The sequence below is a fragment of the Staurois parvus genome, unplaced genomic scaffold (genome assembly GCF_062004578.1).
Source record: "Staurois parvus isolate SC_StPar_1 unplaced genomic scaffold, SC_StPar_1.0 ptg000006l, whole genome shotgun sequence".
Taxonomy (NCBI): Eukaryota; Metazoa; Chordata; class Amphibia; order Anura; family Ranidae; genus Staurois; species Staurois parvus.
In genome coordinates this window covers 10,102,939-10,123,273 of record NW_028317802.1, presented here as the reverse complement: position 1 = coordinate 10,123,273, position 20,335 = coordinate 10,102,939, and the positions used below count along the sequence as shown (strand labels likewise).

At 48.8% G+C, this 20,335-nt stretch overlaps 1 protein-coding gene across 2 annotated transcripts in view; it reads right to left on the bottom strand.

Annotated features, from left to right (window-relative positions):
* The window catches only part of DIAPH1 (diaphanous related formin 1), a 238,965-nt gene that overhangs the window by 69,223 nt on the left and 149,407 nt on the right, over nt 1-20,335 (bottom strand). For both annotated transcript variants that reach the window (XM_089656710.1, XM_089656643.1), the window contains 3 exons: nt 3,708-3,816; nt 2,693-2,803; nt 1,254-1,372 (listed from right to left, as the gene is read on the bottom strand). In XM_089656710.1, coding sequence (XP_089512836.1) covers nt 1,254-1,372; nt 2,693-2,803; nt 3,708-3,816 — 339 coding nt within the window. The remainder of the gene's footprint in view (nt 1-1,253; nt 1,373-2,692; nt 2,804-3,707; nt 3,817-20,335) is intronic.

Below are 20,335 nucleotides of genomic sequence, written 5' to 3'. Positions count from 1 at the left end.
GGATCCAGCGAGCAGCCTAGCTATTTGCTGGCCGGCGCCGTTTTTTTTCTCCCTATATTTTTTTTGGCTGGCCAGCGGGCCGGATAAATGTCTTCAGCGGGCCGTAGTTTGAGGACCCCTGTCTTAGATCTTCCCTAAATGTCCCCTACACTCAATTTTATTAATATTATTATTAAAATCCAGATCCAACAAATGTTCTTAGTAATTATACTACAGTATTTCCTCCACTTGATCCAACTGTGTTGGATAAATTTGGAATACTTGATTTATATTAGCGATGTTTTGTGATGATAAAGCTGTTTATTATAGGCTTTATTTGACAAAGACCCAAATGAACATAGTTTGTTTGTGCTTATTTAGCATTTTCCTTGCCAATCTCTTCTTCTGTATTTGCGCACTCGTTGTTTCTTCTAAGTAAAGAATTTGAAAAAAAAATGGTGCAAGTAGTGCAATAGCAAAGACTGAAACGTTACATATTTTTTCTACGGCTTCCTTTTTTCTTTATTTAATGCATGTATCCAGTTTTTATCCAAGGTTACAAATAAAGGATAGATTTATCCCAACATAAAAACTAATATTTATGAGGAGTCTGGTAGGCTCAATCAACCCATGGATAATCCACAGTAAAATCTCCCTGCCATATTTCCTCTACCATTCCCTGTCAACCTGGGAGCTCTGAGCGGTTCCCAAAATGGTTGGTTATTTTAGCATTTTCAGTTGCCTTCTTCATAACAAAAAGCTCAATAAGTGAAGCAGTACTCACCCTCTTAATGGTCGCAGCAGGTGTGCAGACCCAGAATGCAAGCATGGACATCTGACCAATAAAGGTCCCCCAAAAGAAAGATAAGATTAATGCTGACAGATCAATTAAAAAAGGAGTACTGGCAAAATATGCACCAAGGTCTTCTCACACTAAAATTGCAGACTGACAATATGCTAGCCTGAATCCCCAGTGATCAACTCATCAGCATATTGTTCACATAATAAAGGCATGCCAGTGGTCAGAAAAGATCAAAAATACTCATTATTACTGAATTACAAAAGGTTACTACACTATGAGAAAATACTCCATGTTAAATCTGTTAAAAGATAAAAAAAAAAAACACATATACAGAGTCTAACAGAATCCAAATAGACCCCTGTCCGTGGTGAAGAGATCACCTCTCCTCTACAGTTACCAGAGTATTGTAATACTGCTCTCTCTATTTTTTAAAACCACATCTTGGTCTTTTGAATGTATGGCAAAAGGATATTCCATCTCCAATTTAATGTCATCTAAACGCCCACGCAGGTCATCGGCATCATACTCAGCGTGCTCCATGAATACAGTAAGCTGTACCTTCAGTTCATCATTCTCTATAATTTGCAGATCCTTAATAAAAAAAAAAGGGGTAATTAGTAATCAGACAAAGCTTTCACACATCTTGCACTTCCATAAGAAAAATAAAACGTATAGCTATTCTTTAGATTTTATAGTCTATGAATTTCAGGACAATGCAAAGCCAATAAGGGCAACATGATCAATTGCTTCCATCACAGTTCATGATCACAGCAGGAAGGGCAACAGTAGAGCCCCATTCACAGTTGTGATTCAAGACCCAGTGAGGGTTTACAGTTATAAAGTGTGTGTGGAAGCCCCACTGAAAGCAATGGGAAGTTAACAGCTCTCTAGGACTATATTGGAAAATAAAATCCAAGTATAAACTTGCCAGCAGAAGGGAGACATCTCAAAAATCCAACATATTCAAACCCTGCATACAAGTTTATCTTAGGTATATGCATATCTCTATTCTAGGTTTGAATAGAGTAAAGAAAGGGTTAAAAACCCTATCAGAATATTATTTCGCTTTCTGTGCACTGCTGAGGAGATTTGCCTTTACTTCCGATCTTGGATATGCACCAAGATGAAGGGAATTCCAATCCTAGTCACGAGAGCATTATTCCGCATCTGCAGTATTGACTCGAACCCTTTCCTACTTTATTCAAGACTAAAAATAATAACGTTTTCCTTTACATACACTAAGTAAAGTAAAATCCTACATCAGTTATCAGTAGATCCAGAGATATAGGCAGCTAAAACTACATGCAAATCCTAACTTTTCCTATAAAGGTCAAACTCAATACACGCCCTTCTATCTCTCTAACGGTTAATGAGGCCAGTAATACAGTAACATGTAAATAGGGAAACCTAGTGGATGAAAGGAGGTGGGATCAAGGACAATTGCTGGAAAGGTGTAAAATTTCAGCCGCCTATAGCTCTACACCAACTGGCAATTGTGGGAGTCACTGAAGGTATTTCTCCATCATTCACTTCATCAGTTTCAATTGTTGACACTTCAAGATTATATTATGTTAACTTGAGCTGTGCAGAAGATTGTGTGAAGAGAACAAGGATATAGACTACCTTCATTTTAAAACATTCAGTATACATAACTGAACTAAATTATTTATTTTCACATTTGCCCGCAGTTTCATTTGAACTGTGGTTTCTCATAACACAAGAGCAAACCAGAATTATAAAGAAGTACTAAACGTACTGTAGTTTGCCTAAGGAAGCAAGGTGGTTAGTAGACCAATCTATGTTTAATATGCACAAGACACACTTACACAATATTCTATAAAAAAAATGTACCATTTCTATTCAAAATGCCATATCTAATAGACTGAGAAAACCCTGAAAGCATTCTCATACCTTTAACAAATTATTGAGTCCTGAACGCATCAATTCACTGCGTATGTGAACACGAAAATCCAGCTCATCACCTTGGCTGATCATGGCGTTGATTAGCAGCATACAGCTCACCTAAGGAATAAAAATGGACATGTGATGTATTGATGATTTAAATATGAGATTTTTTTCACTGGTAACCACTTTTAAGTCTATAAGATCAATACATTTTTGAAGACATGAGGTTCTGATTGCACAGAATGCAGGAAAAACAAACACTTAATAAAGACCAGAGGGAAGGGGAAAATGATGCTTGCAGGAACACTCACATTTTTCTTTCAAACATCATTATTTATTTAATCAATGGGGAAAAACAAGGAAAAGAGAATTTTTACAAAAGTCCAAAACAATCCTAATACTATCAATAAAAGGGTACAACCACTGCTCTTAAAGTTAAAAATAAAACAAGAAAAAGAATTGTTGAACAGAATAAAGCATTTCCAGCCTGAACCTGTTCTTTAGCCCCATTCACAATTGAGCCTTTTTCTGCTCAGTTCCCTTCACCTGACTACACCCAACATGCAGAATCCTATTATTTTTAATGGTCCTATTTTAAATTTGTAGGTTAAGTTGCACTATACTCTATACCAGCAGTCACAAAATGGCGGATTGCAGTCCGAGAACAACCCAGCAGCAATCCCTTCTGTGAAACAGAAGTTTCATTCAAACAGGGAAAGGAAGCGTACTGTGCCTAAGGGGAGTGATGGGGTCTTCTGGGGGAAGCCAGGTTAATGAACCAACTCTTTTTGGCACCTGTCATTGCCTATGAATCATGGTTTGTAAAACTTTATTTCAGGAACAGGAACACTTTGAAGTGAAACATTTTTCTAAACATCTTGCTGTGACCCTGTACTTGCATTTTAATAATATAAAAACCATTAAACACTATCTCCGCTCAGAGAAGCGCAGGCAAGATTTCTATTTTCAAGTGTGGTATTAAGCAATGAAGATAAAACCAAAATGAAAGCGGCAATAATACCTTGAGTGTTACAGGTGTTCCGCTTTTTAGCCCATCCAGAAGAGGTTTAAATCGTTCCATCTCATCCATCTCTGCTCTTTCTGTGAGTGCTTCAAGGACACGTTCATGCCTAAAAGCAAAGCAAGTAATCAGTACCAGAAAATAAAGTAAAAACAGTTGACAAGAGCCACAGTATTAAAAGAGAAAGTTCAAAGAGAAATGAGACATGAAGCAAAAACAGAGCGCCTAGTATATTATTTTAAAGTACCACTAAACGAACTACATCAATTTTATAAAATTATTTTGCATAAAGTGGTCTAATAACATACATTAATAAATAAGTAAAGCTTTAAAGAGAAAAGAGAATCAGAAAAAAAATATATACTAAAAACAAAAAGTGGAGTAATTGAAAGAAAGAGCTGACTTCCTTTCCAGTACCTTTGTCATTTCATAGGCTCCTTTTACTTAAAAAGGGCATCTAAAAGTGTAATGTAATTATATATATATATATATATATATATATATATATATATATATATATATATATATATATATACACATATATACACACACACACACACACAGTGGGGCAAAAAAGTATTTAGCCAGCCACCAATTGTGCAAGTTCTCCCACTTAAAAAGATGAGAGAGGCCTGTAATTGGCATCATAGGTAGACCTCAACTATGAGAGACAAAATGAGAAACAAAATCCAGACAATCACATTGCCTGATTTGGAAAGAATTTATTTGCAAATTATGGTCGAAAATAAGTATTTGGTCACATATAAACAAGCAAGATTTCTGGCTCTCAGAGACCTATACCTTCTTCTTTAAGAGGCTCTTCTGTCCAGCACTCATTACCTATATCAATGGCACCTGTTTGAACTTGTTATCCGTATAAAAGACACCTGTCCACAACCTCAAACAGTCACACTCCAAACTCCACTATGGTGAAGACCAAAGAGCTGTCGAAGGACACCAGAAACAAAATTGTAGACCTGCACCAGGCTGGGAAGACTGAATCTGCAATAGGCAAGCAGCTTGGTGTGAACAAATCAACTGTGGGAGCAATAATTAGAAAATGGAAGACATACAAGACCACTGATAATCTCCCTCGATCTGGGGCTCTACGCAAGATCTCACCCCGTGGGGTCAAAATGATCACAAGAACGGTGAGCAAAAATCCCAGGACCACACGGGGGGACCTAGTGAATGACCTGCAGAGAGCTGGGACCAACGTAAAAAAAGGCTTCCATCAGTAACACACTACGCCGCCAGGGACTCAAATCCTGCAGTGCTAGACGTGTCCCCCTGCTTAAGCCAGTACATGTCCGGGCCCGTCTGAAGTTTGCTAGAGAGCATTTGGATGATCCAGAAGAGGATTGGAAGAATGTCATATGGTCAGATGAAACCAAAATAGAACTGTTTGGTAGAAACACAACTCGTCGTGTTTGGAGGAGAGAGAATGCTGAGTTGCATCCAAAGAACACCATACCTACTGTGAAGCATGGGGGTGGCAACATCATGCTTTGGGGCTGTTTCTCCGCAAAGGGACCAGGACGACTGATCCATGTACAGGACAGAATGAATGGGGCCATGTATCGGGAGATTTTGAGTGCAAACCTCAGCAAGGGCATTGAAGATGAAACGTGGCTGGGTCTTCCAACATGACAATGATCCCAAACATACCACCCGGGCAACGAAGGAGTAGCTTCGTAAGAAGCATTTCAAGGTCCTGGAGTGGCCTAGCCAGTCTCCAGATCTCAACCCCATAGAAAACCTTTGTAGGGAATTGAAAGTCCGTGTTGCCCAGCGACAGCCCCAAAACATCACTGCTCTAGAGGAGATCTGCATGGAGGAATGGACCAACATACCAGCAACAGTGTGTGCCAACCTTGTGAAGACTTACAGTAAACGTTTGACCTCTGTCATTGCCAACAAAGGATATATAACAAAGGATTGAGATGAACTTTTGATATTGACCAAATACTTATTTTCCACCATAATTTGCAAAAATAAATTCTTTCCAAATCAGCCAATGTGATTGTCTGGATTTTTTTTCTCATTTTGTCTCTCATAGTTGAGGTCTACCTATGATGCCAATTACAGGCCTCTTTTATCTTTTTAAGTGGGAGAACTTGCACAATTGGTGGCTGACTAAATACTTTTTTGCCCCACTGTATATATTATATATATATACACACACACACACACACACACACACACACACACACACACACACACACACACACAAAGTGCTCAGCATGAATGAGTACACCCCAAGAGATTTGTCAGAAATCCTTTACTTTCCTTTCAGAATCAACATTTTTATTTCTTTTCATGGAACACTATACTACAAAATACTCCCAGAAATGCGGGCCATTGATTACAAAGATTTAATTTGCACACACAAGGAGTTCGGCAGTACGATACAGATCAGAACAAGATCAAATCATCAAAACATTGTCTAGATCAGTGTTTCTCAACCTTCAGTCAAGGCACCCTATGGATAGTCTCAAGGCACTCTTTAAAATTCTGCACAATCTCAAGTCACCCCATTATAAAATGTAAAAAACTATTCTATATACATCCAGTACACCCAACGTTAGAGGTGATTTATTCTTCCAAAGCAAATGCACCTTTGGACACTGGCACTGACTAATATTCCAGTGTGTCTTTGTTTCTCTCTGCTAATGTGACTCCAGTGCTGACAGAGAGGAGCAGGGGAGGGGCAAACAAGGTTGATGTGCATGCACCCCACATCCTCCTCATCAGCTGATGTCATTGATGGTTAGGATGCAGGCAGCTAGAAGGTCATAAAAGTGAACAATAAAAACCTGTGGCTTTGTGTGCTAAAAGGCAGGGTTATATACAAATTTTGGGCATTTTGCTAAGGCACCCCTGAAGAAGCATGAAGACACACCAGGGTGCCTGGGCACCCTGGTTAAGAAAGGCTGGTCAAGATACAGACACAAATAGGTGTTCTAAATACATCCAACAGTGCAAAACACTCTGATATCAGGAGTAAATGGAACATATCACAAAAACATATACTATGAAGTATATCAATAAGAAGTCTATTGCTGGTAGCGGATGTCGAATTCCAAGGAGTTTTATTCAATGTTTCTGTACAATAGACTAACAGTGATCAATAGTGCACAAGAGTAGTAGTAGGAAAAAGTGAGAACTAGAATAAGAGGAGGGATAGGGACCAGGGGGAAGGGGGGACTGGGGGGTAAAAATAAGAGGGAAGGGAAGAGAGGGAGAGCAGGGAGAGGCTAGGATTAAGGGGGGAGGGTGAAGAGTAGTAAATATTGTAGAGCTATTTCCCTCTCAGAGTTCCATGCAGAGGACCTGGCAACTGTAATTTTGCTCTGGAGACAGATTAAGGGCTCGTTCACACCTGACTGTTTTTCCAACTCTTGCCAAACGCCCCTATAGAGTTTGACAAGCATTTTTAACGTTCCACAAACGCCGCATGCGCGGCTTAGCGGGGGTTGCCAAGCATTAAAAATGCCCGACAAACGCCTATAATGAAGTTTGAATGGTGTTAACACTCTGAAAACGCCCCGCAACCACGTCACAACCGGCCGGGCATTTGCGGAGCGGCACCATTGACTTGAATAGGAGGTTTCAACTCCTCCTGACTCGACCAGAGGCGTCTGTTTTGCCACGACGCTAACGCTCCCATTTGAACAGCACCATGTGCTGCAATGTGCAGAATTTTCCCAGGCGTTTGGGAAACGGTAAAAACGCTTCCCAAATGCCTGTCTGCCGCTTGCTAACAAGGCTAGTGTGAACGTAGCCTAAGACTGAGTAGTCAACGAAGTCTGGTCTCTATAAAAGAAGTAGGGAGTCCAGATCTTCCAGTACTTGTACTCCTGCTCTGAATATAAGTTTTTGTGCCCAAGGTTCTTCTTGGATATCTTACATTTGCATGTTAGGAAAGTAATCTTACCCATCATAAGCTTTGGAAATACAAATTGATGCATTGTTCACAGAGGGTACTTTGCGAAAAGTGTATAATCACAATGATCAGCAGATCCAGGTGATTGCATAAGGCAAACATGGCCTCCTTCCCCTTTCCGATCCTCTATATTGATTCTAAGTAATGGACAGCATTACTAACTTGTAGGGAAGCTCTGGAGGTTGAAGGGATGCAGCCAAGTTCGTTTCAGAGGAAAAGTCTAGATTTTAGATGTCTAAATAATATATATCACAAATGATCAATTATCCAAAGTGTTCATGGCACTCAAGAACAAATTAATGTTACACAATTCTGCTATACAAACTTTATATATAAAAAAAAGTTTCAATCCCAGAGAGTGTGATCCTTGCAGGGGTTATGTTAGCAGAGAATGCATAAAACCAATTAAGTTTAAATTATTTAACAATTTCAAACAATATTTATATTACTATGCTATGAACTGTATTTAAAGTCATTTAAGTATATTCTTAATTATTCATCACCATTGGGCTTCCAATTCCCAGTTGGTAAAATCTAAATTTTTAAACAAATAAAATATAAGTAATTTCATATTTTTAAAACATGTTTTTATTTAATGAACTGCAAACTATGCGTTATACTCTAATAAACATAGTAATTAATTGTTAGTTCCATGCTGGGCTGCCAATGCCAGGAAAAATGTCAAGATGATGCACAGCAATTCCGCCCCAGCAGCAGGAAAATGAGGGGAGATTCTGCAAGAACACTTTAAGATATGTGCAAAACTCTCACAAATGTAACTCCTTGGGGTCCTATGTAACAATAACTGCAATGCCATATTATTAGAGATGAGCGAAGTATTCAAAAATTCGATTCGACTGATTCGGCGAATTCGTGGAAAAATTTCGATTCGAGTCGAATATATTCGCTGTGAATTTAACTTAAAAAAGGGTGTTTCTAGGCTTCAGAGAGACTTAATATTAGTGCTGAACACTGTACCTTTAATTTAAATGCCCTTGGAGTCTGCTGGGGAAGAGAAATAATACTGTCAGGCAGTATGACATGCAGATGAGTGCCGTCGATCTTAAAATCACCGCACACTTCACTCATTTGGCCAGTCACGGGGCCAAAACCAGAGTGTGGAGCCACAGTGTGGCGGTGGAGGCAGCAGCAATGGGAGGCCATACAGCACCCTATGACAAAAATGGAAACCACCAGCAGTGTGAGGAGACCTGAAAGTGGCACATGGCAGAGTGTGGCGATAGAGACAGCAGCAATGGGAGGCCGTACAGGGACCCATGACACACTCTGGACCTGGCAGCAGCATGAGGAGGCGGTACAGGGGCCCATGGCAGATTACGGGCCTGGCAGCAGCATGAGGAGTCGGTACGGGGGCCCATGGCAGATTACAGGCCTGACAGCAGCAATGGGAGGCCGTACAGGGACCCATGACACAATCTGGACCTGGCAGCAGCATGGGGAGGCGGTACAGGGGCCCATGACAGATTACGGGCCTGGCAGCAGCATTTGGAGTCGGTACGGGGGCCCATGACACACTCTGGACCTGGCAGCAGCATGAGGAGGCGGTACAGGGGCGCATGACAGATTACGAGCCTGGCAGCAGCAACTTGGACAGGAGGACGTTCAGTTTCTGCACCGTCTGGTGCGTGCTCGCAAACTGTTGTCTCTTGGAAACGGATTCCAAGAAAGACTGCTGACGGAATCCGTGAAGAGGAGTAGCAGGAGAAGGAGCATCTGAACGAGCGGAATATGCCAACAAGCGACAACAGGGGCCCATGACAGATTACGGGCCTGGCAGCAGCATGAGGAGTCGGTACGGGGGCCCATGGCAGATTAGGGGCCTGGCAGCAGCTATGGGAGGCCCGTAATCTGCCAGCACCCTATGACAAAAAATGGAACCCACCAGCAGTGTGAGGAGACCTGAAAGTGGCACATGGCAGAGTGTGGCGATGGAGACAGCAGCAATGGGAGGCCGTACAGGGACCCATGACAGACTCTGGACCTGGCAGCAGCATGAGGAGGCGGTATAGGGGCCCATGGCAGATTAGGGGCCTGGCAGCAGCTATGGGAGGCCCGTAATCTGCCAGCACCCTATGACAAAAAACGGAATACACCAGCAGTGTGAGGAGACCTGAAAGTGGCACATGGCAGAGTGTGGCGATGGAGACAGCAGCAATGGGAGGCCGTACAGGGACCCATGAGAGACTCTGGACTTGGCAGCAGCATGAGGAGGCGGTATAGGGGCCCATGGCAGATTAGGGGCCTGGCAGTTGCTATGGGAGGCCCGTAATCTGCCAGCACCCTATGACAAAAAATGGAACACACCAGCAGTGTGAGGAGACCTGAAAGTGGCACATGTTTGGGGCATGATTCATGGCGGATTTAGTCAGTTGTGTCAGGAACTGGTGGTTTGAAATCCAGACTAATCCACGCCTGATTCATTTTCACAAACGTCAGTCTCTCCACACTTTGGGTGGACAGTCGTGTCCTCCGCGGAGTTGCAATACCTCCTGCCGCACTAAACACGCGCTCAGATGCCACGCTACTGGCCGGGCATGACAGCCTTTCAAGGGCAAATTCAGCTAGTTGGGGCCAAAGGTCAAGTTTCGTTGCCCAGTAGTCAAGGGGATTGTCTACCTCGGTTGGCAGGGTGCTGTCCAAGTAGGCCTAAGCCTGTTGTTTGAGGTCCTGCTCCAGGTCCACCTGATGCTGCTGCTGCTGCTGCGGCTGGTTAGTAGTTTCCTCACTGCGCTGGTGAAGAAAGCTACTCATCATCGACTGCAGACTGAGGCAGCCGCTGCTGGTGGAGCTGCCACTGCTCCTACCACCCCACCCCTCCCCTGCTGCCATGGCAGCGGAACGCGAGCGCACAGGGCCCACAGTGTCTGAGGATGGACGTTGGCGCAGACAGGCAGAGACCAGCTGACTACATAGGTGGTTTTTATAGTACGTTATTTTGGCCTCCCTCTCAGCAGGTGTGAAAAAGGCCACCATTTTTGAACGGTAGCGAGGGTCCAACAAGGTGGACAGCCAAAAGTCATCCCTCTGTCTGATGGTTATTATTCTGCTGTCGCTACGCAAGCAAGCAAGCATGCTATGGGCCATTTGTGCCAAGGAATGCGAGGGACTCCCTGCCTCCATCTCCACAGCATACTGCCACGGTGCGTCTGGGTCCTCTGTCTCCTCCTCCTCCTCCTCTACCAGATGCTCCTGCTCCTCCACTCCTGTCCGCTGAGTGGAAAAACCACCCATTTCACTCAATAATTCCTGAGCACCAATGTCCTCCTCTACCTCCTCCTCTTCTTCCTGTCCTGCCCCCACAGGGGTCATGTGGCGTTGAGATCTGTGCGCCACGTCTACCGCACCCTGACCAGCCATTGTTAACAGCATTTGTTCCAGGACGTGCAACAGAGGAATGACGTCGTTCATCCCATAGTCCTGGCGACTCACGAATAGCGTGGCCTCCTCAAAGGGCCTGAGCAAGCGCAGGTGTCACGCATGAGCTGCCAATGGCTGACATCTAAGTTACACAGGGAGTACCTTTATCCGCTTTTAACATCAGGAAATCGGTGATGGCCTTTCGCTGTTCGTAAAGGCGGTCTAACATATGTAGGGTTGAATTCCACCTTGTTGCAACGTCACAGCATGAGGAGTCGATACGGGGGCCCATGGCAGATTACGTGCCTGGCAGCAGCAATGGGAGGCCCGTAATCTGCCAGCACCCTATGTCAAAAAATTCTACACACCAGCAGTGTGAGGAGACCTGAAAGTGGCACATGGCAGAGTGTGGCGATGGAGACAGCAGCAATGGGAGGCCGTACAGGGACCCATGAGAGACTCTGGACCTGGCAGCAGCATGAGGAGGCGGTATATAGGGGCCTATGGCAGATTAGGGGCCTGGCAGCAGCTATAGGAGGCCCGTAATCTGCCAGCACCCTATGTCAAAAAATTCTACACACCAGCAGTGTGAGGAGACCTGAAAGTGGCACATGGCAGAGTGTGGCGATGGAGACAGCAGCAATGGGAGGCCGTACAGGGACCCATGAGAGACTCTGGACCTGGCAGCAGCATGAGGAGGCGGTATATAGGGGCCTATGGCAGATTAGGGGCCTGGCAGCAGCTATGGGAGGCCCGTAATCTGCCAGCACCCTATGTCAAAAAATTCTACACACCAGCAGTGTGAGGAGACCTGAAAGTGGCACATGGCAGAGTGTGGCGATGGAGACAGCAGCAATGGGAGGCCGTACAGGGACCCATGAGAGACTCTGGACCTGGCAGCAGCATGAGGAGGCGGTATATAGGGGCCTATGGCAGATTAGGGGCCTGGCAGCAGCTATAGGAGGCCCATAATCTGCCAGCACCCTATGTCAAAAAATTCAACACACCAGCAGTGTGAGGAGACCTGAAAGTGGCACATGGCATGAGACACTGTGGACCTGGCAGCAGCATGAGGAGGCGGTATATAGGGGCCCATGGCAGATTAGGGGCCTGGCAGAAGCTATGGGAGGCCCGTAATCTGCCAGCACCCTATGTCAAAAAATTCAACACACCAGCAGTGTGTGAGGAGACCTGAAAGTGGCACATGGCAGAGTGTGGCGATGGAGACAGCAGCAATGGGAAGCCGTACAGGGACCCATGACAGACTCTGGACCTGGCAGCAGCATGAGGAGGCGGTATATAGGGGCCTATGGCAGATTAGGGGCCTGGCAGCAGCTATGGGAGGCCCGTAATCTGCCAGCACCCTATGTCAAAAAATTCTACACACCAGCAGTGTGAGGAGACCTGAAAGTGGCACATGGCAGAGTGTGGCGATGGAGACAGCAGCAATGGGAGGCCGTACAGGGACCCATGAGAGACTCTGGACCTGGCAGCAGCATGAGGAGGCGGTATATAGGGGCCTATGGCAGATTAGGGGCCTGGCAGCAGCTATAGGAGGCCCATAATCTGCCAGCACCCTATGTCAAAAAATTCAACACACCAGCAGTGTGAGGAGACCTGAAAGTGGCACATGGCATGAGACACTGTGGACCTGGCAGCAGCATGAGGAGGCGGTATATAGGGGCCCATGGCAGATTAGGGGCCTGGCAGCAGCTATGGGAGGCCCGTAATCTGCCAGCACCCTATGTCAAAAAATTCTACACACCAGCAGTGTGAGGAGACCTGAAAGTGGCACATGGCAGAGTGTGGCGATGGAGACAGCAGCAATGGGAGGCCGTACAGGGACCCATGAGAGACTCTGGACCTGGCAGCAGCATGAGGAGGCGGTATATAGGGGCCCATGGCAGATTAGGGGCCTGGCAGCAGCTATGGGAGGCCCGTAATCTGCCAGCACCCTATGTCAAAAAATTCAACACACCAGCAGTGTGTGAGGAGACCTGAAAGTGGCACATGGCAGAGTGTGGCGATGGAGACAGCAGCAATGGGAGGCCGTACAGGGACCCATGACAGACTCTGGACCTGGCAGCAGCATGAGGAGGCGGTATATAGGGGCCTATGGCAGATTAGGGGCCTGGCAGCAGCTATGGGAGGCCCGTAATCTGCCAGCACCCTATGTCAAAAAATTCTACACACCAGCAGTGTGAGGAGACCTGAAAGTGGCACATGGCAGAGTGTGGCGATGGAGACAGCAGCAATGGGAGGCCATACAGGGACCCATGAGAGACTCTGGACCTGGCAGCAGCATGAGGAGGCGGTATATAGGGGCCTATGGCAGATTAGGGGCCTGGCAGCAGCTATAGGAGGCCCATAATCTGCCAGCACCCTATGTCAAAAAATTCAACACACCAGCAGTGTGAGGAGACCTGAAAGTGGCACATGGCATGAGACACTGTGGACCTGGCAGCAGCATGAGGAGGCGGTATATAGGGGCCCATGGCAGATTAGGGGCCTGGCACCAGCTATGGGAGGCCCGTAATCTGCCAGCACCCTATGTCAAAAAATTCTACACAACAGCAGTGTGAGGAGACCTGAAAGTGGCACATGGCAGAGTGTGGCGATGGAGACAGCAGCAATGGGAGGCCGTACAGGGACCCATGAGAGACTCTGGACCTGGCAGCAGCATGAGGAGGCGGTATATAGGGGCCCATGGCAGATTAGGGGCCTGGCAGCAGCTATGGGAGGCCCGTAATCTGCCAGCACCCTATGTCAAAAAATTCAACACACCAGCAGTGTGTGAGGAGACCTGAAAGTGGCACATGGCATGAGACACTGTGGACCTGGCAGCAGCATGAGGAGGCGGTATATAGGGGCCCATGGCAGATTAGGGGCCTGGCAGCAGCTATGGGAGGCCCATAATCTGCCAGCACCCTATGTCAAAAAATTCTACACACCAGCAGTGTGTGAGGAGACCTGAAAGTGGCACATGGCAGAGTGTGGCGATGGAGACAGCAGCAATGGGAGGCCGTACAGGGACCCATGACAGACTCTGGACCTGGCAGCAGCATGAGGAGGCGGTATATAGGGGCCTATGGCAGATTAGGGGCCTGGCAGCAGCTATGGGAGGCCCGTAATCTGCCAGCACCCTATGTCAAAAAATTCTACACACCAGCAGTGTGAGGAGACCTGAAAGTGGCACATGGCAGAGTGTGGCGATGGAGACAGCAGCAATGGGAGGCCGTACAGGGACCCATGAGAGACTCTGGACCTGGCAGCAGCATGAGGAGGCGGTATATAGGGGCCTATGGCAGATTAGGGGCCTGGCAGCAGCTATGGGAGGCCCGTAATCTGCCAGCACCCTATGTCAAAAAATTCTACACACCAGCAGTGTGTGAGGAGACCTGAAAGTGGCACATGGCAGAGTGTGGCGATGGAGACAGCAGCAATGGGAGGCCGTACAGGGAACCATGAGAGACTCTGGACCTGGCAGCAGCATGAGGAGGCGGTATATAGGGGCCTATGGCAGATTAGGGGCCTGGCAGCAGCTATGGGAGGCCCGTAATCTGCCAGCACCCTATGTCAAAAAATTCTACACACCAGCAGTGTGAGGAGACCTGAAAGTGGCACATGGCAGAGTGTGGCGATGGAGACAGCAGCAATGGGAGGCCGTACAGGGACCCATGAGAGACTCTGGACCTGGCAGCAGCATGAGGAGGCGGTATATAGGGGCCTATGGCAGATTAGGGGCCTGGCAGCAGCTATAGGAGGCCCATAATCTGCCAGCACCCTATGTCAAAAAATTCAACACACCAGCAGTGTGAGGAGACCTGAAAGTGGCACATGGCATGAGACACTGTGGACCTGGCAGCAGCATGAGGAGGCGGTATATAGGGGCCCATGGCAGATTAGGGGCCTGGCAGCAGCTATGGGAGGCCCGTAATCTGCCAGCACCCTATGTCAAAAAATTCTACACACCAGCAGTGTGAGGAGACCTGAAAGTGGCACATGGCAGAGTGTGGCGATGGAGACAGCAGCAATGGGAGGCCGTACAGGGACCCATGAGAGACTCTGGACCTGGCAGCAGCATGAGGAGGCGGTATATAGGGGCCTATGGCAGATTAGGGGCCTGGCAGCAGCTATAGGAGGCCCATAATCTGCCAGCACCCTATGTCAAAAAATTCAACACACCAGCAGTGTGAGGAGACCTGAAAGTGGCACATGGCATGAGACACTGTGGACCTGGCAGCAGCATGAGGAGGCGGTATATAGGGGCCCATGGCAGATTAGGGGCCTGGCAGCAGCTATGGGAGGCCCGTAATCTGCCAGCACCCTATGTCAAAAAATTCAACACACCAGCAGTGTGTGAGGAGACCTGAAAGTGGCACATGGCAGAGTGTGGCGATGGAGACAGCAGCAATGGGAGGCCGTACAGGGACCCATGACAGACTCTGGACCTGGCAGCAGCATGAGGAGGCGGTATATAGGGGCCTATGGCAGATTAGGGGCCTGGCAGCAGCTATGGGAGGCCCGTAATCTGCCAGCACCCTATGTCAAAAAATTCTACACACCAGCAGTGTGAGGAGACCTGAAAGTGGCACATGGCAGAGTGTGGCGATGGAGACAGCAGCAATGGGAGGCCGTACAGGGACCCATGAGAGACTCTGGACCTGGCAGCAGCATGAGGAGGCGGTATATAGGGGCCTATGGCAGATTAGGGGCCTGGCAGCAGCTATAGGAGGCCCATAATCTGCCAGCACCCTATGTCAAAAAATTCAACACACCAGCAGTGTGAGGAGACCTGAAAGTGGCACATGGCATGAGACACTGTGGACCTGGCAGCAGCATGAGGAGGCGGTATATAGGGGCCCATGGCAGATTAGGGGCCTGGCAGCAGCTATGGGAGGCCCGTAATCTGCCAGCACCCTATGTCAAAAAATTCTACACACCAGCAGTGTGAGGAGACCTGAAAGTGGCACATGGCAGAGTGTGGCGATGGAGACAGCAGCAATGGGAGGCCGTACAGGGACCCATGAGAGACTCTGGACCTGGCAGCAGCATGAGGAGGCGGTATATAGGGGCCCATGGCAGATTAGGGGCCTGGCAGCAGCTATGGGAGGCCCGTAATCTGCCAGCACCCTATGTCAAAAAATTCAACACACCAGCAGTGTGTGAGGAGACCTGAAAGTGGCACATGGCAGAGTGTGGCGATGGAGACAGCAGCAATGGGAGGCCGTACAGGGACCCATGAGAGACTCTGGACCTGGCAGCAGCATGAGGAGGCGGTATATAGGGGCCTATGGCAGATTAGGGGCCTGGCAGCAGCTATGGGAGGCCCATAATCTGCCAGCACCCTATGTCAAAAAATTCAACACACCAGCAGTGTGAGGAGACCTGAAAGTGGCACATGGCATGAGACACTGTGGACCTGGCAGCAGCATGAGGAGGCGGTATATAGGGGCCCATGGCAGATTAGGGGCCTGGCAGCAGCTATGGGAGGCCCGTAATCTGCCAGCACCCTATGTCAAAAAATTCTACACACCAGCAGTGTGAGGAGACCTGAAAGTGGCACATGGCAGAGTGTGGCGATGGAGACAGCAGCAATGGGAGGCCGTACAGGGACCCATGAGAGACTCTGGACCTGGCAGCAGCATGAGGAGGCGGTATATAGGGGCCCATGGCAGATTAGGGGCCTGGCAGCAGCTATGGGAGGCCCGTAATCTGCCAGCACCCTATGTCAAAAAATTCAACACACCAGCAGTGTGTGAGGAGACCTGAAAGTGGCACATGGCAGAGTGTGGCGATGGAGACAGCAGCAATGGGAGGCCGTACAGGGACCCATGACAGACTCTGGACCTGGCAGCAGCATGAGGAGGCGGTATATAGGGGCCTATGGCAGATTAGGGGCCTGGCAGCAGCTATGGGAGGCCCGTAATCTGCCAGCACCCTATGTCAAAAAATTCTACACACCAGCAGTGTGAGGAGACCTGAAAGTGGCACATGGCAGAGTGTGGCGATGGAGACAGCAGCAATGGGAGGCCATACAGGGACCCATGAGAGACTCTGGACCTGGCAGCAGCATGAGGAGGCGGTATATAGGGGCCTATGGCAGATTAGGGGCCTGGCAGCAGCTATAGGAGGCCCATAATCTGCCAGCACCCTATGTCAAAAAATTCAACACACCAGCAGTGTGAGGAGACCTGAAAGTGGCACATGGCATGAGACACTGTGGACCTGGCAGCAGCATGAGGAGGCGGTATATAGGGGCCCATGGCAGATTAGGGGCCTGGCACCAGCTATGGGAGGCCCGTAATCTGCCAGCACCCTATGTCAAAAAATTCTACACAACAGCAGTGTGAGGAGACCTGAAAGTGGCACATGGCAGAGTGTGGCGATGGAGACAGCAGCAATGGGAGGCCGTACAGGGACCCATGAGAGACTCTGGACCTGGCAGCAGCATGAGGAGGCGGTATATAGGGGCCCATGGCAGATTAGGGGCCTGGCAGCAGCTATGGGAGGCCCGTAATCTGCCAGCACCCTATGTCAAAAAATTCAACACACCAGCAGTGTGTGAGGAGACCTGAAAGTGGCACATAGCATGAGACACTGTGGACCTGGCAGCAGCATGAGGAGGCGGTATATAGGGGCCCATGGCAGATTAGGGGCCTGGCAGCAGCTATGGGAGGCCCATAATCTGCCAGCACCCTATGTCAAAAAATTCTACACACCAGCAGTGTGTGAGGAGACCTGAAAGTGGCACATGGCAGAGTGTGGCGATGGAGACAGCAGCAATGGGAGGCCGTACAGGGACCCATGACAGACTCTGGACCTGGCAGCAGCATGAGGAGGCGGTATATAGGGGCCTATGGCAGATTAGGGGCCTGGCAGCAGCTATGGGAGGCCCGTAATCTGCCAGCACCCTATGTCAAAAAATTCTACACACCAGCAGTGTGAGGAGACCTGAAAGTGGCACATGGCAGAGTGTGGCGATGGAGACAGCAGCAATGGGAGGCCGTACAGGGACCCATGAGAGACTCTGGACCTGGCAGCAGCATGAGGAGGCGGTATATAGGGGCCTATGGCAGATTAGGGGCCTGGCAGCAGCTATGGGAGGCCCGTAATCTGCCAGCACCCTATGTCAAAAAATTCTACACACCAGCAGTGTGTGAGGAGACCTGAAAGTGGCACATGGCAGAGTGTGGCGATGGAGACAGCAGCAATGGGAGGCCGTACAGGGAACCATGAGAGACTCTGGACCTGGCAGCAGCATGAGGAGGCGGTATATAGGGGCCTATGGCAGATTAGGGGCCTGGCAGCAGCTATGGGAGGCCCGTAATCTGCCAGCACCCTATGTCAAAAAATTCTACACACCAGCAGTGTGAGGAGACCTGAAAGTGGCACATGGCAGAGTGTGGCGATGGAGACAGCAGCAATGGGAGGCCGTACAGGGACCCATGAGAGACTCTGGACCTGGCAGCAGCATGAGGAGGCGGTATATAGGGGCCTATGGCAGATTAGGGGCCTGGCAGCAGCTATAGGAGGCCCATAATCTGCCAGCACCCTATGTCAAAAAATTCAACACACCAGCAGTGTGAGGAGACCTGAAAGTGGCACATGGCATGAGACACTGTGGACCTGGCAGCAGCATGAGGAGGCGGTATATAGGGGCCCATGGCAGATTAGGGGCCTGGCAGCAGCTATGGGAGGCCCGTAATCTGCCAGCACCCTATGTCAAAAAATTCAACACACCAGCAGTGTGTGAGGAGACCTGAAAGTGGCACATGGCAGAGTGTGGCGATGGAGACAGCAGCAATGGGAGGCCGTACAGGGACCCATGACAGACTCTGGACCTGGCAGCAGCATGAGGAGGCGGTATATAGGGGCCTATGGCAGATTAGGGGCCTGGCAGCAGCTATGGGAGGCCCGTAATCTGCCAGCACCCTATGTCAAAAAATTCTACACACCAGCAGTGTGAGGAGACCTGAAAGTGGCACATGGCAGAGTGTGGCGATGGAGACAGCAGCAATGGGAGGCCGTACAGGGACCCATGAGAGACTCTGGACCTGGCAGCAGCATGAGGAGGCGGTATATAGGGGCCTATGGCAGATTAGGGGCCTGGCAGCAGCTATAGGAGGCCCATAATCTGCCAGCACCCTATGTCAAAAAATTCAACACACCAGCAGTGTCAGGAGACCTGAAAGTGGCACATGGCATGAGACACTGTGGACCTGGCAGCAGCATGAGGAGGCGGTATATAGGGGCCCATGGCAGATTAGGGGCCTGGCAGCAGCTATGGGAGGCCCGTAATCTGCCAGCACCCTATGTCAAAAAATTCTACACACCAGCAGTGTGAGGAGACCTGAAAGTGGCACATGGCAGAGTGTGGCGATGGAGACAGCAGCAATGGGAGGCCGTACAGGGACCCATGAGAGACTCTGGACCTGGCAGCAGCATGAGGAGGCGGTATATAGGGGCCCATGGCAGATTAGGGGCCTGGCAGCAGCTATGGGAGGCCCGTAATCTGCCAGCACCCTATGTCAAAAAATTCAACACACCAGCAGTGTGTGAGGAGACCTGAAAGTGGCACATGGCAGAGTGTGGCGATGGAGACAGCAGCAATGGGAGGCCGTACAGGGACCCATGACAGACTCTGGACCTGGCAGCAGCATGAGGAGGCGGTATATAGGGGCCTATGGCAGATTAGGGGCCTGGCAGCAGCTATGGGAGGCCCGTAATCTGCCAGCACCCTATGTCAAAAAATTCTACACACCAGCAGTGTGAGGAGACCTGAAAGTGGCACATGGCAGAGTGTGGCGATGGAGACAGCAGCAATGGGAGGCCATACAGGGACCCATGAGAGACTCTGGACCTGGCAGCAGCATGAGGAGGCGGTATATAGGGGCCTATGGCAGATTAGGGGCCTGGCAGCAGCTATGGGAGGCCCGTAATCTGCCAGCACCCTATGTCAAAAAATTCAACACACCAGCAGTGTGTGAGGAGACCTGAAAGTGGCACATGGCATGAGACACTGTGGACCTGGCAGCAGCATGAGGAGGCGGTATATAGGGGCCCATGGCAGATTAGGGGCCTGGCAGCAGCTATGGGAGGCCCATAATCTGCCAGCACCCTATGTCAAAAAATTCTACACACCAGCAGTGTGTGAGGAGACCTGAAAGTGGCACATGGCAGAGTGTGGCGATGGAGACAGCAGCAATGGGAGGCCGTACAGGGACCCATGACAGACTCTGGACCTGGCAGCAGCATGAGGAGGCGGTATATAGGGGCCTATGGCAGATTAGGGGCCTGGCAG